Genomic DNA, 24360 nt, shown 5'->3' with positions numbered 1-24360 from the left:
GATCTGCTGAATGTCATTAGTTGATGCTGGTTAGTGGCGAAGCTGGGACAGAAACCCTCCTAGGGCTTTCTCCTGCTACCTCAATGCGCTATGGGACAAAGAGCTCGTGGGCGTTCTTACTTCCTGGGATTTCCGAAAGCGTACTCATCATCTTCCAACTACTTCTCTCCCAGGAGGCTGTTCCCTGGATGCCTCAGCCCCTCCTTTGCCCTCACGCTATGATCGTGCTTCTCCTGAGTATGCTGATGGCCCCTCACGGCGGTGAGTAACGGTATTTTCCACCGAATTTCTGGCTTGTTATGTAATTAACATGAACACTGGGGAGTGTTGTCAAATGTCATCTTATTTGCTTGTTACTACTTTTATCCTCTTGCCTGGGAGGGATGGAAGTCAAACAGTAATGACGGGCCACAGATTTAATTCAGCTGATATTTGAGGACTTTGCCCGGGGCACGAGGTGCAGGATGGGCGATGAGGAGGAGATCCAGGGAGAGCAGAAGGCAGGGTGGCCACTCAACCATTCCTCCCCCACCCCGGATGGTACATCTCATCTTGCCTTTGCTCAACGGCCGCTGGCCCGTGTTTCGCTCGTTTCTTCGGAGTGTGTCAGTCCTCTCCACATGTGACAGGAAACACCCCTGTGTAGGTGTGTCTGCTGCAAAGGCACCTCCACCCCGCACCGGGGTCCCGCACCACCAGAGCCTGAAGACATCCGAGCAAGCTCCCTGGCAGCCCGGGCACTCATTTCCAGTTCACGTGCAGTCGTGATGATTCCGAGACTTCTGGCTCCCTCCTTTCTTGTTTGCACATTGGTGCAGCTCTCGAAGCCCCCCACCTCCTTCTTTCCTTCCTACGACTGCTCTGGCTCCCGAGTGACTGACGTCACCCGTTTACCCAGCCATTTCTTCCTTCCCTCCTCATGTTCGGGTAAACTGGGGACCAACACGCTGAGCCTCCCTCTGCAAGGTTCCCTTCCAAACACAGTAGTGAGGGTGTCAACATTATTGAGAATTGGTCTCGACCGTGACCCGAGTTAGAGGATGCGCAGAGATCTGCGTGTTCCCCGGAAATCGGTGAGCACCCGTTACCGGGTAGGCACTTCACGGAGGACCCCGAAGCTCTCCTGCAGCTCTGGGTGCTCCCGAGGTCTGCCCCAGACCTTCCCTGCACGACAAAGGAGCACTCCCATTTCCAGAAGTTGACGGGCTGCTATTGATTATTTAGCTCCTTCGCGGATGATTTTTTTTTCCTCATTAAAGCCATCTTGTCGTGATTTGGGTCCCCAGGGCCAGCGGCTCCACCTTTACCCAGACCCTGACTGTCTTGTTCAAATTCCAACTATGGCCTTGGTGTCCGTCATTTTTTATGATAAAACTATGAACTATTCTATAGCTTTTCAATCTCTTCCCTATCCTTTAAAATGAGATCACATCAGGGCACCTGGGTGGCTCCGTCAGTTAAGCGGCCGACTTCGGCTCAGGTCATGATCTCTTGGTCTGTGAGTTCGAGCCCCGCATCGGGCTCTGTGCTGACAGCTCGGAGCCTGGAGCCTGCTTCCGATTCTGTGTCTCCCTCTCTCTCTCTCTGCCTCTCTCCTGTCCATACTCTGTCTTTCTCTCCCTCTCTCAAAAATAAATAAACATTAAAAAAAATAATAAAGCCATAGCTGGGGCACCTGGGAGGCTCAGTCGGTTAGGTCACAATCTCCCTGTTCATGAGTTCGAGCCCCACATCAGGCTCTTTGCTGTCAGCATGGAGCCCACTTTGGTGCCTCTGTCTCCCTCTCTCTGCCACTTCTCCGTGCACACCTTTGCACACACACACTCTCTCTGTCTCTCTCTCAAAAATAAATAAACGTTAAAAAATTTTTAAAAATCAGAGCCATAGAAAGTTGCACACACACTCTCCCTCTCTCAAAAATAAATAAATGTTAAAAATTTTTTTAAAAAAATTAGAGCCATAGAAAGTTGAAGTGCAAACATATACGTGCACGTGTGGATTTAAATGTCCCATACCTGCAGCCCCGACTTTGCAGGGGTGAGTGTGTGACCACCACGGATTCTACGCTCCCCAGCCAACAAATTCACCAGGTTTTGGTCCAGGCGCTGCGGTGGGTGGGAAGGTCTGTTTTTTGTTGTTTTGTTTTGTTTTTTAATTTTTTTAAGTTTGTTTATTTTGAGAGAGGGAGAGAGGGAGAGAGCACGAGCAGGGGAGGGGCAAAGAGGGAGGGAGGGAGAGAATCCCAAGCGGGCTCTGCCCTGACAGCATAGAGCCTGACTTGGGGCTCGAACTCACGAACCATGGGATCACGACCTGAGCCAAAACCAAGAGTCGGGCGCTTAATCGACTGAGCCACCCAGGCGCCCCTGTCTGTGCTTGAGGCCTCCACCCGCACGCCTAGTCTCAAAGAGGCAGCAGTGGTGCCTTGGTCTGGGTCGTCTGGGAAACGGATGCCCGGACTGCAGACGTCCTTGGAGGAAACACCTGGGGGATGGCAGGACTGCAACCAGGACAGGAGAAGTGGGTGCGTCCTTGACCACAGCTGGGTCTGAGGAAAGTCTGGCAAGGCCGCTAGGGAGGAGTCCATAAGCAACGTCCCGTGTGCCCCAGGAAGCTGGGCCACTGGGGTACACCTGCTGGGTCACGGCCGGGAACAGCCATGGGGGACGTGAACTCTGTGCAGACACCCCTCGGGCTTTCGAGCACCGCAGGCACAGAGCCGGAACTCTGCCGGGCGCCTTCTCGAAGCCGCACCCCCAGGGCCGTCTGACTCAGACGTCGAGGCAAGGCTTTGGGGCGTGCGGACGGGGTGGAGTGTCTCTGTGCACTTCCACGGCTCTCTCCGGGGTGTTTCTTCACCCCTGTGGCAGGGGTGGGAGCGGCCCCCTCAGCACACCCGGGGCCAGGTTGCCCTCTCTCTTCTCTTCGCTGAGAGCTGGCTCGTGACTCCAAAGTGTTGGCCGGTGGGATGGTGGTCAGGCCTGTTAGGAGAGGGAGATACCCTTGAACCTTCCCTACCAGGGAGCTCGACCCAGGCCCCCATCACACAGCAGAAGTGGTGCCCATTCCCCACCGTCCTCTGTGCGTCCACCTGCCAGAACCTGCGGGAGAGGCGGCTGGACATGGGGGGGGTTGTGCATTCCCGGCTGATCTTCTGGGCAGAACACTTCATAGTAGGAGACACCGCTCATAACCGCCGACAGACCTCGCCCTTCCACTCTCTAGAGATGGCTAATTTTGCTTAAAGGTTACAAGGCGATTCCACTGGGCCGTCACTCACTGGCTGATAAGTTGGCCATTTGATGGCATAGTTCAACCACGGGCTGCTCATTCGTTCACTGCAGAGATATCTGCTGAACCGCGCTTACGTTTGTCAGCGTTCTTACCCTCAGGAAGCCCCTGGTTTAGTGGACGCAACGGTCACCGACACAGGTCATTGCAACCCGGGGTCACAAGGGCAGCGAGAGAAGGGCGTCCCGGCGTTACGGGAGCCAGGGAAGGTGTCCCTAACCCAGCCCGGTTTGGGGGTCGGGTAGGCCCTCTGGAACTCTGGGCAGGACGTGAAAATGTAAGGGCCAGTGACACAAAGGGGAGCAGGCGTCCGAGGCTCGGGGCACCGCACAAGCAAAGCCAGGACAGCAAGAATTCGTTTGGGGTCTGGAAAACGATAAGCATCCTGGAAGCATCAGCTTCAAAGTCGGAGACGTTTTGGCAGAGTGAGGAAGGGGCAGATCCAGGGAAGCCATACGTGTCCGGGTGGAAGCAGCTAGACCTTCCCTCCATGGGTCTCGGCTTCGGTGTCTGTGGCACGGCCACAGCGAAGGGGGCCCCAAGGCCCCGGGCGCAGCGCCGGACTGGAGGGGATGCCTGCAAAACAGATTCCGGAACAGAACGGATGCCAGCTGCCTTCCCTTCGAACAGCGCGCTCACCAAGCCAGAATCCATTTTATTCTGCCGAGTGTTGTCCCCCTCGTCCCCTCGGACCCCCCACCCCCCATCTCCCCCACTGCCATCCCTCTGGAGTGGGCGAGTGAACGAATCCGGTCCTCTGGGATCCACAATTGAAGAGCCACGGCGACTTCTGCAGCTGCTAATGAAATGTGTGGGTGTCGACACCCTGAGAGGACTGGGAGTGGGGGCGGGGGGCACGCATGCTTGGGAGCACTTCTCCGCGAGCGGAGCACCTCTACCCGCCAGAACACCGTGAGCCAGCGAGCGAGGACCCAGCGGCACTTTACTGTTGCCGCAGAAGTGGGCCGCAGATGTTCTTAGCCGTCGGCTGGCACACCGGTGAAATCGTGTCCGAGGCAATTAGACCAAACGTGGAATGTGCCAGAGCAATCACGTGGGCTCCTCGGTAGGACCCACCTGGAGCTGAAGGAAGTGCTGGGTCTCCCCGGGTCGGAACGTCTGTCCGCGGGTCAAGTCCTCGTACAGCCCATGGCTCTCGGGCTGGAGGGAATGCCCCTCGGTGGGAACAGGAATCCGGAGGGCTGGAGAGGACACGCCTGGCCACAGCCACAGAGCACGTCCCGCTGGGAGTTGGGATGAGCTCATCGTGCTGAAGTTCGTCGTGCGAGGAGCCAGGGAGCCAGGCTGCGTCCCCTCCAACCCATCCCTGGAGGGCCTGGCCGCAGAGGGACCCAGCGCGAGCCCACGGGGTTGGTAGTGGGGGGGGGCTGCTCCCCCGCAGACAGGCACCTGCTAACGATGTCCCTGGGATAAGTCCACGGGGGCGATGATGAGGTCGATGATGAAGGTGAGGGCCAAGCAAGGCAAACCACTTGTTAGTGTGGAGGGGAAAGGGGGCAGCGAGGGGAAGGAGTTGCTCATAACAGCACTAATGGTAATAATTAATAATGACGAATGGCTGCCGTGACATTTGAGCGTCCACGGTGCACCGGCCAGTAAGCCACGTTTTCCAGGCTTCACAGCGCCTCTCTGATCCACGGGGTCAGATCTTGCAGATCCAAGTTCATCTGCTATCACGGCCTTTGCTCCCACCCTTCCGGAATCTCGTAGACCCCCTGCTTCATAATGAGGATTCCAGGCCCCTGGGGAGACAGCCAAGGCTGGGAAAAGGCCAAGTCCAGCTGGCTCCCTGCTGAGTAGCTCATGCAATTCAACATTTGCATCCCTTCACCGTGACTCCCCTGTGGATAAATGCAGGGTCGGGAGCTGAGTCTCGGGGCGCACAGACCCCTGGCAGTCATTGGTCATTTTGGTTGCCGACAGAGAGGGAAAGCCCTGTCCTTGATTAGAGGCTTCCTGGGGTGGGGTCCTTTCGCCTCCTCTCTTTTTATCTTATTTTTCCTTCCCTTCCCCAATGTTCACCTGTTTTGTTTCTTAAATTCCACATATAAGTGAAATCCTATGATATTTAACTTTCTCTGATTGACTTATTTTGCTTAGCATAATACACGCTGGTTCCATCCACATTGTTGCAAATGGCAAGATTTTGTTCTGTTTCATCACCAAGTAGTATTCCATTATATATATATATTACTATATCTTCTTTTTTTTTAAATGTTTATTTACTTTTGAGAAAGAGAGACAGAGTGCAGATGGAGGAGGGGCAGAGAGAGAAGGAGACACGGAATCTGAAGCAGGTTCCAGGCTCTGGACTCTCAGCACAGAGCCCGACACGGGGCGCTCACCCACGGACCGCGAGATCATGACCCGAGCCGAAGTCGGACGCTACATCTTCTTTATCTGTCCATCAGTTGATAGACAATTGGGCTCTTTCCATACTTTGGCTATCGTTGATAGCGCTATAAACATTGGGGTGCATGTGCCCCTTTGAATCAGCATTTTTGTATCTTCTGGGTAAATACCTACTACTGCAATTGCTGGGCCATAGGGTGGTTCTATTTTTAATTTTTGAGGAACCTCCGTAGGGTTTTCCAGAGGGGCTGCACCAACTTGCATTGCCACCAACGATGCAAAAGGGATCCTCTTTCTCCGCATCCTCGCCAACACCTGTTGTTGCCCGAGTTGTTCGTTTTAGCCACCCTGACAGGCGTGAGGAGTACCTCCTCGTGGTTTTGATTTGTATTTCCCTGATGATGAGCGATGTGGAGCATCTTTCCATGGGTCTGCTAGCCATCTGGATGTCTTCTTTGGAAAAGTGTCTACTCACGTCTTTTGCCCATCAGAAGGCCATTCTTAAGGCCAACCAATGTGAGACAGTAGGGCCACCTTATTTTCAGCAACAGCTACCCCAGAGACCCGGCATAGAGTAGGTCCTAGAAAAATATACGTCGAACTGAATTTACCTGCATCCCCTCATCCCCTTGCCTGCTGGCTGCCCCTCCCAGCAAGTGGGTTATGACACTGCTCCTGCTAACACTGCTGTCCTCCTCGATTATAGGGGGCCATCCTCTGGACACCCCACACCTTCCACGGGAGCTGCCTCCAGGACTCGCAAAAACTATCAGTAAGGATTTTTTGAACTTTTCTTGGGAGACCTAGCTGGGAAGGAAGTTGTCTGGGATACTGGCAGAGAAAATGACCCTTTCTAAATACACCACTTACTGCTGTGGCTCTTGTAGGCACAGTGATTCAAATGGGGCTCAAAAGCCTCTCCCTCAACTGTCTCCCCTCATGTCTGACCCACCATGGCTCTCTCTTTGGAGACAGAGCGCTAAAGCTCCCATCAAAAGATAAAGGTCAGCTGAAAGGGGGACAGGAGATGGAAGTAAATGGGTTGATCATGGGGGTAATATGGTCACGGTATTTTAGCTTCAGGTTGAGCTCTGAGACTCCTAGAAGGCAAGGTAAAGAGAGAAAGAAAGACAATGCATTCCAGGGCTCAACCTATAAGAAAGGAAGATCCGTAACTGGTTTTTTGGGAGGGGGAAGTCTTCCTGGTGAGACAGGGTAAAGATTTCTCAGGTGGGCTCTTAAACCGGGTACCGCTGAAGGACACAATGCATAGCGAACCAGCCGGCCACACTCGCCCCCACCTCAGGGTTCACTTCCAGCCTTTCAGAGAGGCGAGCTGAGTCAACCAAATTATTTGTGCATGAGCCCATGCGAGCAAAGCGATCGGTGCCACCCAGACCCAAATGACAATCTGGCCCCTCTCCAAATGCCATAACCCCCCGGCCAAGGGCGATGCCCAGTCCGGGGAGAACTTGTCACAGATGCATAGACTCACAGCGCATGCTTGGCACTCGATGGGAACAAGGCCAGGAAACCCCGTGTGGCAGCAGGCCATGACAGCCCTTTCTCTCCAGCGAGAGCATCCCGGGCGATCTGCGCATCAGGATCCCAGGAGCCCCCCCAGGTAGCAGCTCAGATGCAAGGGAATGGGGCTCACGGAGAGCGCCCACAGGACCTGCCCCGGCCTAGAAGCTTTATTCTCTAGTAGAATTAGTATCTCCAGTAACGATTTCATAGGTACCATTTCCAGGATGCCCAGAAGAGACATGCTCGGTGGCAAGGGTCATCACACCGAGGGGGTCCCCACACGATGACTCCCCAGTAGGTATTTATAGTTCACCCGGGGTCCCCGCCCGTCCAGATACACCTCGTCCTCCAGGGGCCGTGTTGCTTTACTAACACACTTCCATTGCATCTCCATGGTAACCCGCATTACTAGAAAGGTAGTCCGAGGTCAAATCCATCCTTAGAGAAAGAGAAAGGGTTTTACTTACTCTTCACAGGGGCGGGGCAGGGCGAGGAGGCAGGGCAGGGGAAGGGCCCACCGACTTGTTTCCTCTGCTTTCCACTTAGATCTCACAGCCTTCCAAGGGGCGTTTAGAAACGCGGAAAGTGTGGCCGACATCTTTGGTAAGTGAAATGCCAAACTGCTTCTGTCTGCCGGGTGTCAGGGCATGGGGTGCGTGAGTGTGGGAAATCTAAGGAAGTTACCAGGGCCTTGGTCGCTGCTCTCTGGGCTCCCTTGCACCCGCTGCCCCAGCCAAGCTCTGAGCCGTGTGATCCGGGTTCTGACAAGAGTAGTGGTGTCTCACATTGCATTGCGTGTCACTGGGTTGCGAGGTGCCTGCATCGTCCTGACTTTGTTAGTCCTGGTCAGTCCACAACCCGGGTGGCGGGGCGGGGGGGGGGGGGAGCAGAGAGAATGGCTCCCCTGTTGCCCAGGCTAGGAATCGAGCCTAAGAGAGGTATGTGACGTGCCCAGGTCACAAGGGGGACGCTCCCCTCTGAGTCCAGAGATTAGTGGTTGGCTCTTCTCTCCCCAGCTAATAAATACACGTAAAGCCTAAGAATTTCAAAGAGGGTCAAGGGCTCCATTTATCAATTACGTATCTACCCCGTGACTATCGATTGCTGGGACCGTGATGGTTCCCACCATTGCTTTCTGAAAGTACCCCCCCAAATAAGGCTATCCTGTGATTGACAGGGAGCAAGGAGCTCTGAACTGCTGTGGGATTAGACAACACGGGCAGAGGACTGCACTGGAGGTGTGCATGTGACTCGGTGCAGGTGCCCGCTAGGTTTTTGAGTGAAAATGCCTATTTATATAAACACACACACACACACACACACACACACACACACACACACACGTGAACTTTAGAGTAGCTTTTTCCCTCCGTATAGAATCATTTCTTCGTTTTCCGACGAGGCCATGTGAAAACAAACCATGGGAATGGAAGTTTGAATGGGGTACGAAAAACTCGAAGAGCCTGGGAGGGAACAGTCCTCACAGACCCCTCGTGGACCTCCCCAAGCTCCCACGGGTGACCCTGTGCATTAGAATCATGGCTGTGGGGTCACACCCCCTTTGGTGCTTAACCGTCTTGCAGCCAGAAAGGCAGAGAATGGGGAGGGGGGGTGTGCCGCTCGAGGTCAAAAACCTGGAAATTGCTCTCTTGCCAGTTTTGCTCGCAGGAATGTTCATGTTTAGGGCAAATCGTTGGTTGCTGGTTGGTACCTCGGGCATATCTCTGACCTTCAGTTTTTTTACCTATGAAACAGAAGTGACAGAGTGGCACTGCCTTGTCGGATTAACGGGAAGGTTATGGGATCATGGGCCAAGCGAATGCTTTCTAAGGCGTGACTCACTATCTCTCTTAACTATTGTCCTATTTAAAGCACATAGCAGTTTCTGGCACATAATAGGGGCCCCCAAATTATTAGTGTCTGTATCCGTTCTCTAGGGCCACAACTGTATCACATTTGGGGTCCACTCGTCAGACTCATAGTGACTTAAATAACAAAGGCATTTAATCATCTCACAGAAGCCGTCTGAAAGCCCCAGATGTCGGAGGTATCAGCAGGTGTCAGAGGCCCATTCTTCCTCCACCGCTCCAACTAAGCACGCTGGCTTTTCGATATTAGGCTTGGGGCCTCATGGTGACAAGGTGGTTGCCACAGCCCCAGCCAACATATCCTTACCCATATTCAAGGAAGGAGAAAGGTGTAGATCCAAAGGATGTCTTCCATGCCTTTGTCCCTTATTATGAAAGAAACAATTCCCAAAAGTCTCTAACCGACTTCCCCTTGTTTCGGCCAGATCTGGGTCATGTGCTCAGCCCTAGGCCGCTCACTGTAATGGAAGCCGGGATTATTAGCATGACGAACCCAGAATGAGCATGACACATCCCCCAGGGATTGGCGGAAGGGGCTCACCTTCGCTGAGCGCCTTTCAGCTTTGTGGGTAAGGAGGAAAGTACGTGACTATTGGAGGTGACCGGCAGGGACCACGGCTCACAAGCCTGCCTCCCTCCCATTGTCCAGAACGACCCTGAGTACACAGTAGGTGCTTAGTAGGTTGCCGCGGTGCAGGAAGTCCCGGGCACAGGGGCTCCTTCCCGGACCCCGGTCCCCAGCGCCCGGCCTGCTGTCCCCTCCCCGCAGACTGCCTGGGCTCCCACTTCACCTGGCTGCAGGCCGTCCTCACCAACTTCCCCGCGCTCCTCCAGTTCGTGAATGGCATGAAGTGTGTGGCCGGTCTCTGCCCCCGGGATTTGGAGGACTACGGCTGTGCCTGCAGGTTTGAGATGGAGGGACTGCCCGTGGACGCGTCTGACAGGTGAGCTCTGGGAGGCCTGGCTGATACTTGGGAAAGCTGTCAGGAGCTTAGTTCTCCCCTGCGAAGCGACTGGTTTCCTCATCTTTTCATGGCAACGTATCACGTCCTGGGAAGTTGTCAGGATCCTGGCTCTGTCTCACATGCAAAGCGTCAGAGTAGTGACTCTCCGAGTGGGGTCCCCCTGTATGAGAACCACCGGGATGCAGATTCCAGGGGCCCATCCCAGACCAACCGACTCAAGACTACCTTTACCTACAACCTGAAGTCTGAATTTTAAACAAGCTCCCCAGGAAAATTATTCTTTGTTCAGAACAGTCCTGGCCAGCAGGGGTCAAGTAACTACGAAGGTTTCCGTTTAATTTTCGCACAAACGTGCGCCAATCCCATAGGGACACTCTGCTTAATGTAACAGAATCCTAGCGGCGCCTGGGTGGCTCAGTCCGTTCAGCATCTGACTCTCGCTTTCGGCTCAGGGCTTCTTGATCTCACAGTGGGTGAGATCGAGCCCTCCGTCAGGCTTCCCACTTACAGCAGGGAGCCTGCCTGGGATTCTCTCAGTGTCTCTGCCCTTCTCCCGCTCTCGCTCTCTCTCTTAAAATATATAAATAAACATTTGACATATACACACAGACAGAATCCTATCCCTGCTTCAAAGACGTAGGTGGCTAGTGGGGGTTATAGAGGAGACACAAGGGGCCCCATGACAGTGCGTGCCCTCCCTGCACACAAGGGAGGGGAAATTACAACAAATCCTCTATTTTTACACATCAGGTTAGGAAGAAAAGTTAAAATGTTAGATGCATCAGGTGTTGGCAGGGATTTGGCAAAAGGTTTGCTGGCAGCGGGAGGGCACCTCTACCCCGGGATCCATGTCCCCACCCACTCGTGTGCACCTGTGCCCAAAGCCAGCGTGACAGAGTGTGTGCTCTCATAGAAGTAGGAAGGACTCCCCTTAGTAGCAGATGGGACAGCCCGTTGTCTGCCCCGGAGTCTCTCCATTAGGACACCCTCTTTGAATGCAACCTCCATGCTCCCCAAACCTGCCCTTCCCTGCCCTGCACCCGCCACGTGGGACAGCGCGTGCGCACGGTCTGTCTCACGCTCCACTCAACAAACTCTAAGCGGGAGGGTGGGGGGGGGGGGGGGTGGGAGCTGCACCATGTCATGTCTGTGCGCCCCCTCTGCGGACCACAGCACCGGGCACATAGCAGGAGCTCAGCAAATTAACTCCAATTGCTTTTCGGAGATTAAAAGTAAGTAATTACATAAAAAGTGAAATATCCTTGTTGGAGCAGGAAAAACAGCTTCGGAATCAAGCAAGAGATCTCTCTCATTTCCACGTCTCCAACAGAGGATGTCAGTGGCCTCTGCACCAGAAGGGCACTTTCCCAACTTTGGGACCAGGAGCAAACGGACTCCCAGAACCGGCTCGCTGACATTCCGACAGAAAGAGGCTGATCCGTGCGGCATGGTGCTCGGGCCACTTCTGGGAACGTATTTTCCTTTCAGGTTCTCCCTTACCACTTCTACTTATTAGAATTATTAGAATGCCTAGAACACCTAGCCAGAAGTCAAAGAAATGAAGCAGCAATCCACCACAGTCTCAATGATGGAAGAAGTGATGGCCCCCGAACCGGTGGAATGACGGGCCACACCCAATTTCAGTTACTTTACACAGTTCAGTTGACGGGGGTGGGGATCTCCAAACTCCTGGAGGACTGGATGTTTCTACTTTGAACCTTCATAGCAGATTCCAAGAATAATTGCTATCATTTATTGAGTGCCTACCTCACGGTAAGATCTATATAGATGTTTTCTTCTTTTTTCAACTTTTAATATTTTTTCAGGTTATTTACTTATTTTGAGAGAGAGAGGCAGACAGAGAGAGAGACAGGGTGCAGGAGGTGCAGACAGAGGAGAGAGAGAGAGAGAGAGAGAGAGAGAGAGAGAGAATCCCAAGCAGGACCTGCCCTGTCAGTGCAGAGCACAATGTAGGGCTTGAACTCACGAACCATGAGCTCACGAGCTGAGCCAAAAACAAATGTCGGTTGCTTAACCAGCTGAGCCACCAAGGCGCCCCTGATAGATGTTTCCCTGAATCCCCCAAATTTTTGAGTTAGGCAGTTGGAGAAATTTCATAGCTGGCCCAAAGCTATGAGCTGCCTGTGTACTTTTTCTTCTTTACATTGGTCTCCACTGACCTCCTGTGTGCATTGCAAGAGCCTCCTGACCCCCGTTTTAGTGTCAGCCTCACTCTGAGATTGACTTCGACCTTGGCAAGTTACTGAGCCTTGTACGTCTCAGTCCCCATGTATATAAATGATCATAATGATAATAGCACCTGCTGCACGGGTAACATAGCCCGGATGTATGTGCACGCATGCGTATGCACGTGTGTGTGCAAAGAGCTCTATCGGAAACATCACCGCCAGGAATCCTCCAGAGACACCACAGTGGCAGACTCCCCTCTCTTAACCTTCCCCCACGCTCTCACCTTGACCTCCCCCGCCTGCCGCAGCTGCTGCTTCCAGCATCGCAGGTGCTACGAGGAAGCCGCCGAGATGGACTGTCTCCAGGATCCTGCCAAGCTCAGCACAGATGTCAACTGCGTCAGCAAGACGATCACGTGTGGTGAGCATCTCCCGGTGTCTCGGGGAGCCGGGCTGAGAAACGACAGCTCGGGAGTCCCAGGCCCAGGGCTCCCAGGGTCCCCCCTGATCATCACTGCCACGGACAACATCATCGCCTCTGCTCCGAGCCCCTCGAGGGCTGGATCTATGGCATCCGTACCTCGCATGGAGTCGAGGCACCATAAATGCTTCTTGACATGAAAGAATAGCCCATCGGCAGGTTGTGTGATTTATGATTTTATACTGTGGCCACCCTGGGAGCTTGGGAAAGCAGATGGCTTGCAGCTCCCACACTGTGTGATGTTGGAACAGTCACTCAACAAGTCAGAACCTCTGCCCGGGGAGGAGAAAACCCTGTGCAGAGATCTGTTTTGAGAATTAAGTTAAACAATGCTTCAAGGTAAAACAGGGGTACCTTTGTTAAACGTAAACAGTGCTCCCGTGTGAAACAGATACCACGGTGACTGGCCTATGTTAAGAAGTCAGCAGTGGAAGCGTAAGAGAGGCAGTGATGGACGGATGAGGTTTGTGGTTGCTGCTGAGTCGGTTCAAATCTCAGCTCGCCACCCTGCTCACCATGTCACTCCAGGGATTGTATTTCACGTCCCTAGATGACCCCGGCAGAAGAATTGGAAGAGGCAGAGGCGTGGGGGGGAGCACGGCACCTTGGGGGCGCGGTACATTGGAGCCGTTCTTTACGGGCACCTATCATGTGCCAAAGGCTTTATACCCAGGAGATGCGATTGTCCTAACAATCGTATGAGATGCACTCATTATTCCCTGTTTTCAAATAAGGGCAGGAAAGCTCAGAGAAATTAAACAACTTGCCCAAAGTCACATAAGCGGCTAAGTAGCAGCGTCAGGGTTTGAACCCGGGTTCCACTGACCCCAAAGTCCAGCTAGCGAGGACTGCCTGAAGTGTGGCGCGTCGGGAAAGGAGTGAGGAGGGGCACGAGCCTAAATCCCTGCACAGTGAGCACGGAAAACACCGTCCGTCCATCCATCCATCCATCCATCCATTCGTTCGTTCGGCAGGTGCATACTGAGCACCTACCTACACCGGGTGCAGGACAGCCGTCTAGGTCCTGGGGGTATCCTGACCTTCTCAAATCTCCTCATGGCTGCCAGGCACTGTAAAAATACCAGAACCAAGTGCTAGAGCGTGTTAGCGACAGGAGCCGTGGAGGGAGATAAAGCAGGGGAAGGCACAGGGAGGGCTGGGGGGGGGGGGGGGGGAAGGCCCCCTGAGAAGATGCCCGCGGAGCCAAGACTGAGGCACAGCGGGAAGCAAGCTGGCGGCCGTCCCGGAGGTGGGCGCCGCCATGCCAGCGGCTTGTGGGTGTGCCTCGATGCACGCGGTGCCCCCCGTGCTTGGGAGACAGGCCAGACAGTCAGAAAGGGGGTGAGGAAGCAGGAAGGAGATGAGCTCCGAGCACAGCTTTTACATCCATTGGGAAGTTGCTGGAAGGTTCTAAACCCCCGGAAAGACATGGTTTGCCCTGAGTCTCGAAAGGCTTGTCCTCCATGAGCGTGGACAGGGCAGTAGGTTTGGGGTCGGGGGCGGGGGGAGGTCACTGACAGAGCCCAGGCACGAGCAGATGGGGGCTTGGCCCAGGGAGGGGTGTGGAGGTGGGGATATGTGGTCACACTGTAAACAGGTCGAAAGTAGAGGCCCGACGGTCGGGGGTGAGCGTGAGAGGAGGGGGCACAGAACCCAGGTTGGGCCTGCGCAGCCGAAGCTCACGGAGCCAACAGGGTGAGAGCAGGACGCCCACAGGGGGAGCGGGACCCTGGCAGGCAGATCGGGGTCAGGGTGGAAGGTCGCATTAGCTCTTGGGATTCCCAGTGACATCCTCCCACCTGCTCTGCCCTTGCTCCGTGCACAGAGTCCGGGGACCCTTGCGAGCACCTGCTGTGCACCTGCGACAAGGTTGCCATAGAGTGCTTGGCTCAGTCCAGCATCAACTCTTCCCTGAACCTTCTGGACACTTCCTTCTGTCTGGCTCAGCCTCCAGGTGGGAAGAACCGGGCCCCGCGTCGGTGGTGGGGCCTGACAAGCTGGGGCGGGAGCCGGCACGGGAGCCTTAGTTGCCGCGTGTCTTCAGATGCGAGTCCGGCCCCTTCCGACAGTCCCCTAATCCGCTGCCCTGAACAGGCTTCCCAATGTGTTTCTTTGCAGAGACGCCCAGCACGGGAGAGCGGACCACGCTTCCGCCCAGAGGTAAGGCCTCCTAGGGAGGCTGCTCCTCGGCCCACAGGGGCCAGGCTACAGCTGGAACTAGGAGATACCCCCCCACCCCCCCGCCGGGCCTGCCTGAGTGACCCGTGGCACTGGAGATGTCCCTCCCCTACCTCCCCCTGCCCAGGAGACAGCATGACTGCTGAGAAACCCAGTTCAAACATCCAACAGCAAACGGCCCTCATGCAAACATCGTTCTTTGCCATGTGGACAGGGGTGCGTTTAATCCAGTTAAGGTGTAGACCCCGGGTGCTTTCTCTCTTGCTCTAGAGTCAGGGCCCTGGTGTACAATGAGGGCAGGACAGGGTCCAGTGCTCTGTCGGGGAAAAGGCTCCTCGTGGCTGGGTGAGCTCCTGGCCGCGGAGGCCTCCAAAGAGCAGACAGGCTTCCTCCCTCCTCTGCCTTCCAGAACTTACCGCAGAAAGGGCAGTCTGGGCCCAGACAGGGGCTCCTTGCAGGGGAGGCTATTTTTTGTCCCTCCTCTTAAGACAGGCCGCCTACTGAAGCCAGCAAGTATTCATTCCTACTCTAAAACATGCGTCTTACGGGAAAAGCGAGGGTTCAGCTCATGCCGGGCGTTCCTCGTTCACCAAAGATCGCACGGCCTCTCCGTCCCGAAGCCACGGGTGCCCGGGGATGGGAATCTCGAGGTGCGCTTTGGCAGAGCGCCCCTCCTTTCCTGGGGCTGGGGTCTCCCTCCCAGCCCCGCGGCGTTTGTCAAAGAAGCTGAGGTCAGCGCGCCCGCGCATGTGAGCGTGCACGTGCACAGGAGTGTGCTGGTATAGGCGTGAGCACATTCGTGGCTATGGGTGTGTGTGTGCGTGTCCTATTTCGATGTATCTTCTGGGTCTCGTTCTCTTTCTTCCATGCCGTCTGCCTCCCTTTTTTTTTTTTTTTTAATTTTTTTTTTTTGTAACGTTTATTTATTTTTGAGACAGAGAGAGACAGAGCATGAACGGGGGAGGGTCCGAGAGAGGGAGACACAGAATCCGAAACAGGCTCCAGACTCTGAGCCGTCAGCACAGAGCCCGACGCGGGGCTCGAACCTCACGGACTGTGAGATCATGACCTCAGCCGAAGTCGGCCGCTTAACCGACCGAGCCACCCAGGCGCCCCCATCTGCCTCCCTTTTGAACGGAGGTCTTTCTAAGTCGGGATATCACAGTTCACAAACCTTCGAGGTCTGTAGGCCTTTCACTGCCACAGCCTGGGTCTGCTAGGGTCATCTTCCCCGGCCAGAACCCAGCAGGGGCTGCAGTCCCTCCTGTGCTGGGGCCCCGTAAGCATCCCATGTCCCGGGAGGTGTAGGGGAGACAGGGAAACCCTGAGACAGGACGAAAGCCCTTGTCTGGCAACAGCTCTCGCGGCCCCCTCCCGTCTCGGGCCAGCAGTCCCAGCCTGTCCTCTGAGGCCCGAGGCACTTGGTCTGGGCACAGTGTTCCATCAGTCGTTGCTTCGGGGCTTTCTGTTTCAGTGGTTCCTGTGGACCCCGCAGACACCAGTGCGATGGCCGTTTCGGGAGAAGGTGAGCACGAGGGGGCCGGCATGTAGCCCAAATACCCACGCTGTGGTTGTGCCATCTGCCTGCCTGCTGGGACTACTTCCCCTAAAATGCCCCCTGCCCGGGATTGCGTTGAGACTGCTCAAGAACATTCCAGAGCCACTCAGTTCCTCCCGACCCCCGCATCTCTTCTCTCTTCGCTCGGCTCTCTCCCACACCCCTCTTCCCACCTCGGTAGAATTGTCAGATGCAGGATAGTCACCCTCGGTCCCCTGACGCTGAATTTCAGATGCGCCACAAATACTGTTTTAGTAGAAGTATGTCGCAGAATTTGCACGGGATATACTCATACCGAAGAGTGATCTGTCGCTCGCGTGAAATCTGAATTTAACTGGGCATCCTGTATTTTTTATTTGCCACACTTGGCAATTCTATGCCTCAGGGGGATCGCCCTGCACCGCCACCTTCCCAGAAGTTTGAGCCTTTCTCTCCTCCGCGGCTGCTGCCGTGAGAGAAGACGCACGAGCTCACTGTGCAGCTGATCGCCGGCTGCCCTCCACGTCCAAGGGCGTCTCATCCCCAACAGCTCTCGGGCAGCCCGTGCCTTGGACTCCAGGTCTAGGAGAAGAGGCAATGGCACCCGAACCCAGCCAAAGCTTCACCATGTGCCCCGCCCGCATGGCAACCATTCCCCGCATGACCCACAGTGGCCACTTCCATCAGGAACCGAGGCTATGCCTCGGGCTTCGCTGCCCACGAGACAATCTCCAAATCACCCTCAGTTGGCACATTTTCCACTTTCTGCAGCCTCAGCCATCATCACCCTGGGCACGGTGCAGAGAAAACACGCTTCGTAAGGAACCTAGAGTCTAACTGGCGAAAGGGAGTCCGTGCCCTCACACGTCGGTCCCCCAGCACTTATGCACACACACCCATGACCTAGCAGTGCCCACAAATGCCCTCCAGGAAAGGAGGGAGCCTGAATGCAGGAAGAAGCTTCAGTCACAAGGGGAAAAGACAAAGGGCCCGTGACTGTTCTCACCATCGTGTCATGCGACAACCATGCTTTGGAGTCCAGCAGCTTTGGGATGGACTCCTGGCTCTCCCATTTTTCAGCTGTAGGACTCTGAAAGCATGGTTCGCCCTCTCTAATCTTCCATTTCACTTCAGAGAGCAGCGACTGGCCTTTTTTTTTTTTTTTTTTTCTGTCAAGGGCCAGATAGTAAATATTTTAGGCTTTGTGGGCCATATGGTCTCTGTCACAGTGACCCAACTCGGTCATTTGGACTGGAACCATAACATCGGTACCTGGATGGGTGTGAACGTGTTCCGCTAAAACGTTATTTGCAAAAACAGGCCGAGGGCTGAGCCAGGGTTTACCAGCCCCTGGAAAGGGATGGTTACACCTGTCCTCCGGGGTGACAGGGGATTAAATGAGAGAGAGCGCGGGAGGATTCTGGGCCAGCGTCTTCTTCGGAAGTCTGGTGCGGCTGTGAAAAAAGCAATGCGGGACACTGGACAATTTGCTTCAAATATTAAATCTCATTTAACGCTCACACAACCCGATGAAATCATCAACCCCACACAGAGATGGTAAAGTGAGCTGGAGAGAGAAATTGTCCGAGACATGGAGCTGGGTGGCGGACTGGGGTTCGAGGCCTGTATGGTGTTGTCCTTACCGCTAGACTGCACCCCCCCTTCGGGTGCCTTCCCCCGTGGACCTGCTCCAGCAAGGGGACATAGTGTCTCGTTCTCCCAAAGGGGCCATTGGCTGGTCTCTTTGCCTACAAACAGGCCTGGTGCTAATGTGGCCCCTCGTCCACTTAATGGAGACCAGCGTGTCCATATTCCTCATCAGACCGCCATGGGCTTCCTCTTCTCAGCCCCCCAGTCCCTCGGCCCCCAAAGCTGTTTTGTTTGCAGGCGACCCCTGCCTGGCTTACGTGCTGAGCTGGGCGGGTAATTGAAGTGAGTGGTTTCTTTCCACAGTGGCTCCTGAGACCAGAGCCGACCCGCTGACCACGCCCTCCAGGACAAGTAAGCAGAGAAGACTCCGCAGGAGGACAGCACGGGATCCGGTGGCGACATGCCATCTAAATATACATGCTCAGTTCTGATGACCGCTCTTTGACGGGCCCCAGAAGACACATTAGTATACCCACTTTTCAGATGATGTAGGAAACGGGGGCTCCGGGAGGTTAAAAGTTACAGGTGGTTCAGCACCAGACTCGCTGGACTGGTCTCTAACCCAGTCTCAGGTTGTAAGACTGGTCCCGTCTCGTGTCGTTCCGTCTTGTTCTGTCTTGTTCCGTGTCGTGGTGACTCACGGAGAACAGCCTCGTCCCTAAAACCATCTAGGCCAATGTGTCCTCGGAAGAAGTAATCCAATCATTTACTTTGCTTGTGGTGATGAATAACCATGGACTCTTTACTAATAAGCATATATCTCTCATAATAACCATTGACTAATTACTAAGAATGAATAAACAGATTCCTTGGTTAACAGGCAGTGACATCACAGAGGACTTCAATGTGTCGGCCCGTTCCTAAGCCCCTACGCCCATCCTCTGGGTTCATCCCCCTGGTCCTAGGAGGCCCCATTTGACAGGTAAAGGAGGCGCTCTGAGGGGCAGTCGTTTGCCTGGGGTAGGACAGCGTAGTAGTCCGTTCGTTCTGAACCTGCAAATTTTACTTTGAAGGGAACCATCTTTCCGGCTTAGAACCTCGGAGGTTCTGTGTCCACTTTTCTGTGTCCACAGCAGTAGACTCGTGAGCCCGATCTCGACGTATCACCATGGCAATCTTGACCTTTGACACACTGAATTTAAGGCAGTTTCCTTCCTTCCCCCATGGTGCTGGGAGTTACCACCACTGGCTCTCTGTAGTACGGCCAGAAGTGCAACAGCCCCCTAGCTCAGTGGTTAGGACAGCCACCTCTGGCCAAGTGGCCCGGGGAACTGCATTCTGTGACTTCCTGGCTCCATGACCTACAGTAAGTGACCTGTCTTCTCTGTGTGCCCCCGTTCTCATCTCTGAGTGAGGGTGAGCACAGTACTAATTTGTGGGGTTGTTGTTTAGGACGAGCAAAGCACTGAATACTGTGTCTGGGTTGTAGTAGGTCTTAGTCTGTTCCTGCTGCTACAACAAAATGTCAGTAGCCTGTGAACAACGCAATTTATGTCTCATGGTTCTAGAGGCTGGAAGTCCAAGCTCAAGACACCAGCATGGTCAAGTTCAGGGACGCCTGCTTCCTAGACAGCCACCTTCTTGCTGTGTTCCCACATGGTGGAAGGAGCCAGGGAACTCTGTGGGGTCTCTTTCGTAAGGGCACGAATCCCATTCATGAAGGCTCCATCCTCCTGACCTAATCGCCTCTCAAAGTCCCCAAGCTCATCCCGCTGGGAATCAGGTTTCAACACATGAGTTTGGGGGAAGCACAAACACCCAGTCTATAGCGTAGTAGGAGCCTAATCGCAGTTAAACGACAACAATCTCATTTCGCAGGGAACCGGGGCTCAGCCGTCTCCCGGAAGCCACATAGCAGGCAACTAGAGCCCTTCTGCTGTCTTGTTCTTCTTCGTTCAAAAATACGTGGTTAAAAAAAGGTTTTTGTTAGTTGAAACTCTGGAGAAGTCTGCTTTCCTCAAGTAGCTCAAAGATGCACCTGCTTCGAGACCTGCAGGTCGCGGCTGCTTTTGCCAGCAAGCCCGTGTCTGGGGAGGGCAGTCTCTTTGGCTTAGCAGCGACCCAGCCATCACCACCAGCTCCTGGGAGGTAACCAGGGGCAGAGCAACGAGCACATTGCCTCCTGTGCCCCTGGGATGGCAACCGCTTCTGGAAGCCAGGGTGGGACAGACAGGAGTCAACACTGATCCTATCTCTCTTTTTTTGTGGGCAGGCGCGGGCCAAGGCCAGCAAGGCGCAGAAGCCGCTCGGACCATACCCGCTCCGGGTAAGCACACCGGGTCCTCCCGCCTGCATATAACCGTCATCCCTATACGTTTATGAGATCTGGTGTCTTCTAAAACATGGAAGAACCATGGAAACCAATTCCCTTTTACACCCTCTCCCAAGAGCAGACAAAGGAAGTTAAAAGGTAGGTCCATTTCGAAAGAAAGGGAAGAAAAGGTAGAAAGGGAAGCCTACTTGATAAAGAGATGCTTTTAGAAAAATATAGAAAACTGTGTATTGTTTTCTGTTTAAATCACCTGTAATTTCACATTATACAGACAGCCACTTTCAACAGCTGGAGGCATTTCCCTCTACTGTCTCCCCAGCGGCAGGGCAGCTCTATGACCTTAATTAACATGAATTAACATGAACCAAGATCGCTTGGTGCCACGGCTTTGCAAGTCTGAGCTGTTATCACTTAAAACATGAGGTGATGGGGCGCCTGGGTGGCTCAGTCGGTTAAGCATCCGACTTTGGCTCAGGTCATGATCTCACGGAGGTTCGTGGGTTCGAGCCTCGCGTCGGGCTCTGTGCTGACAGCTCAGAGCCTGGAGCCTGCTTCGGATTCTGTGTCTCCCTCTCTCTCTGCCCCTCTCCTGCTCATGCTCTGTCTCTCTCTGTCTCAAAAATAAATAAACATTAAAAAAAATCTTTTTAATGAGGTGATACTCCCCTGATATTAAATATGTTCCTATAACATGATTTTGAGTGGCTGTACCACAGTTTCTGGTACGGAAGACCATAAGTGTATTTAGCCAATTATCTCTAACATCTGTTATTGTGAATAATAGATTTAGGCTTTAAACCCACTACTTTGGATTCATTTGTCACCACAAATGCCGAGAAGCTGAATTACTGAGGGCGTGATCCTTGTAGGGCTCACCCCATGTTGCCAAATTGCCCTGGAGAAAAACTGGCCCTCACCTGTGGATCCCATGACTAATACCATGTACTATTATTTAAAAGCAAGCAAACAAAAACCTCTATTGTTTTAATAGAAAAAAAGACCCACGGTAGCTCATTTTTCCTCCTTCTCCCCTCCGAGGAAAATTGAAAGGAGTGGTTTTTGTACCCAAGAGTGGCTGGCCTCTCACTCCGGGAGCTTTGGACCAGGCCTGGACAGAATTCTCAAATCTTTTTTTTTTTTTTTGTTTTAAGTTTATTTATTTTGAAAGAGAGAGAGTGCAAGAGGGGAAGGGGCAGAGACAATCCCAAGCAGAGCCCTACGTGGGGCTTGAACCCATGAATTATGAGATCATGACCTGAGCCAGGATCGAGTCAGACACTTGACCAACTGAGCCACCCAGGTGCCTCCAGAATTCCCAAATCTTAACCGAATTTATGGAGGTGGGTCCCCAGTGTCAGAGCTGAGGGCATTGAGACTTGGACCGACTTTGCCCTCAGGTGCACAGTGACCTTCTCAGCCTGGGAGTTGGGGAGCGAGAGGCATTTGGGGTGGCCGTTCAGGCAGGGTGAGGGATGCCACAGGCCCTCCTCTAAGGGGATGAGGTGGGGGTCTCATGTTTGATTAGCACCAATGATCCAGAAAGTTCTTCCTCAGAGGGGGAGGGCTTCTAGCAGGACGCTCAGACTCAGCAGAGAGACAAACGGGCTTCTGGGGCTCCATCTGCCGATAGAGTTTTCCGCCTGGAGAGCCTCCAACCCCAGACCAGATGTGTCATCACCCTCCCCGAGCGATTCTAACGGCTGCTGTAGACCGTTGCCTCCTTGCTAGGCATTCGGCTAGACGGATTATTCACACACAAAACAGGTATCATTGGGGCGCCTGGGTGGCCCTGGGTCCGACTCTCAGTTTCAGCTCAGGTTATGCTCCCGCAGTTTGTGAGATCGAGCCCCGCATCAGGCTCTACATTGACAGCTTAGAGCCTGCTTGGGATTCTCTCTCTCTCTCTCTCTCTCTCTCTGCCCTTCCCTTACTCGCATGCACTCTCTCTCTCTTTCAAAATAAATAAACATTTAACACAGGTATTATTAACATAGTTTTAGAAATGGGGAAATTAAGATTGAGAGAGGCTAGGGACGCCTGGGTGGCTCAGTCAGGTTAGCATCCAACTTCGGCTCAGGTCATGATCTCATGGTTTGTGGGATCGAGCCCTGTGTTGAGCTCTGCACTGAGTGGGATTCTCTCTCTCTCTCTCTCTCTGTCTCTCTCCCTCTGCCCCTCCCCACCCCCCACCAAATGGATAAATAAACTTAAAAAAGTGGCAAGACAAATTTTATTCAGGTTTCCGCAGCGGGGAGGGGAGACTCCAGGGTCCCTGAGCTTGGCTGGGATCTGGGTGGAGGTGAGAGGGCCTTTGAGAGGGCGAATGGGAGGGCGGACAGCTATTGGGAGCTCCAGCAGAATCAGGGAAGCAAAAAAATTCCAAAATGGGGGGAGGGGGCTGTTTTCTGAAAACGTAGGCAAAGGCAAGTGTTGGGTCAGCGAGCGTCTCAAGCTGTTAAGTTCTCTTGGCTGCCCTGTGCTTTCTCAGGCAGGAAGTCAAGGGGAAGTGGGAGGCTGGGTCATCCTGGGGACACCAGGCTGGGGTTGGTGAGCGTCTCCTTAGTGTGGGGGCAGGGCATGGATGGAAGAGTTTGTGCCGTGAATTTGAAGTTCTCATAGGTCAAGGTCGAGGCCTGGCCGAGAAGAAGGCCCAGAGGAGGTCGGCTAGAGGCTGGTCAAGGAGAGAATCTGTCAGCTCCCAGCAGTTTGGAACACGACGGAAAGAAACCCGCTCGTGGGTTTCTGTTTATGGGATTGGAGAGGGGGGCACGATGTTAGACAGAGGTTACAACAGGGCTGCTAAGGCTGTGTGCCCAACCCCCAGGGAACGGAGTGCTGAGCAAGGACACAGAAGCCCAGGGATATGAAGCAAACCAGCATGGAGGGTCTGGGGAAAGACTGCAAGTCAGGGGGCCCTTGAGATGCCCCAGCCTCACCCAGCGCTCTGGGTCCACAGATGGTGGGGGCGGAGCCCACGAGGCTCCCTCTGTCTGGACCAGACTGGGTTGGAGACATCCCCACCTCTGGCCAAAAGAATAGAGGGGGCAGACACAGAGCAAAGGGGGATCTGGACGGTGCCAGGGAGCCTGGGGGTGGGGGGATGGGCAGGGCCAGACCCCTGGCCGCCTCACGGCCACGGCAAGGACCTGGCACCTAACTCTGAGTGTGGCGAGAAGCTGCTCCCGTATTCCGAGGAGTCCGAGGCGGGGTCCTGCTCGCCAACACTGCTGAGGACCAGGAGCTGGCTTCAGGATCCACTGTGCTTGTTACCCCTTCATTTGTTGTTGTTTTTTAATTTTTTTTAAACGTTTATTTTTGGGAGACAGAGAGTCAGCAGGGGAGGGGCAGAGAGGGAGGGAGACACAGAATCCGAAGCAGGCTCCAGGCTCGGGGCTGTCAGCACAGAGCCCGACGCGGGGCTCGAACTCACGGACCGTGAGATCGTGACCTGAGCTAAAGACAGACGCTTACCCGACTGAGCCCCCCGGGCGCCCCACTCCTTCACTTGTGAACACCATGCCAGGCCCCCCCAGCTTGGCAGGTGCATGGCGGTTAACACAACACACACAGGCCTGGCAGGCTGTGACAGTCCTCGTTGTGGGAGGTCATCCACGTGGCATGGGCTCCCGTCCGCTTCGAGGTTATCGCGGGGCATTCGGAAATTCCCACGCAACATCCGCGGATCCCCAAGACTCAGCCCTGTCTGCAGACCCAGATCGAGGACACTACCCGAACACTTTGTTCTCCTGAAACGCCTGTCTGCATTTGGCCTTGATCGTGTGTCCACCTGCAAATGTCTTCTTGGGGCACCTTTTGAACATGAGCCGTCACGCTGTGCGTTTGCAGGATCCGCAGAGACGGCTGCCTCGGCACCCGGTGTAACCATCGTCCCCGCTGGCTTGAAGTCTCTGGGCTTTGCTGCGCCATCCATCAAAAGTGGCCCAGGGGAGACAACTGGAAAAGGTAGGCAGGATCAGAGAAGCACGTGGCCTCTCTCGGCCTTGAGATCCTCCGCATGGGTCGGGAGCA

At 54.3% G+C, this 24360-nt stretch overlaps 1 protein-coding gene across 1 annotated transcript in view; it reads left to right on the top strand.

Annotated features, from left to right (window-relative positions):
* Window positions 1–188: 188 nt before the first annotated feature.
* OC90 (otoconin 90) overlaps window positions 189–24360 on the top strand; it is a 29805-nt gene continuing 5633 nt past the window's right edge. Inside the window, exons 1-11 of the mRNA XM_060611347.3 lie at window positions 189–261; window positions 6371–6436; window positions 7738–7794; window positions 9829–10003; window positions 12522–12634; window positions 14520–14648; window positions 14813–14854; window positions 16347–16397; window positions 18363–18410; window positions 20272–20325; window positions 24178–24294. Coding sequence (XP_060467330.3) covers window positions 189–261; window positions 6371–6436; window positions 7738–7794; window positions 9829–10003; window positions 12522–12634; window positions 14520–14648; window positions 14813–14854; window positions 16347–16397; window positions 18363–18410; window positions 20272–20325; window positions 24178–24294 — 925 coding nt within the window. The remainder of the gene's footprint in view (window positions 262–6370; window positions 6437–7737; window positions 7795–9828; window positions 10004–12521; window positions 12635–14519; window positions 14649–14812; window positions 14855–16346; window positions 16398–18362; window positions 18411–20271; window positions 20326–24177; window positions 24295–24360) is intronic.

Source organism: Panthera onca, chromosome F2 (assembly GCF_046562875.1).
Source record: "Panthera onca isolate mPanOnc1 chromosome F2, mPanOnc1 haplotype 2, whole genome shotgun sequence".
In the NCBI taxonomy this organism is placed as follows: domain Eukaryota; kingdom Metazoa; phylum Chordata; class Mammalia; order Carnivora; family Felidae; genus Panthera; species Panthera onca.
Note: the sequence above shows the minus strand (reverse complement) of the source record. Positions and strands in the feature narration are given on the sequence as shown.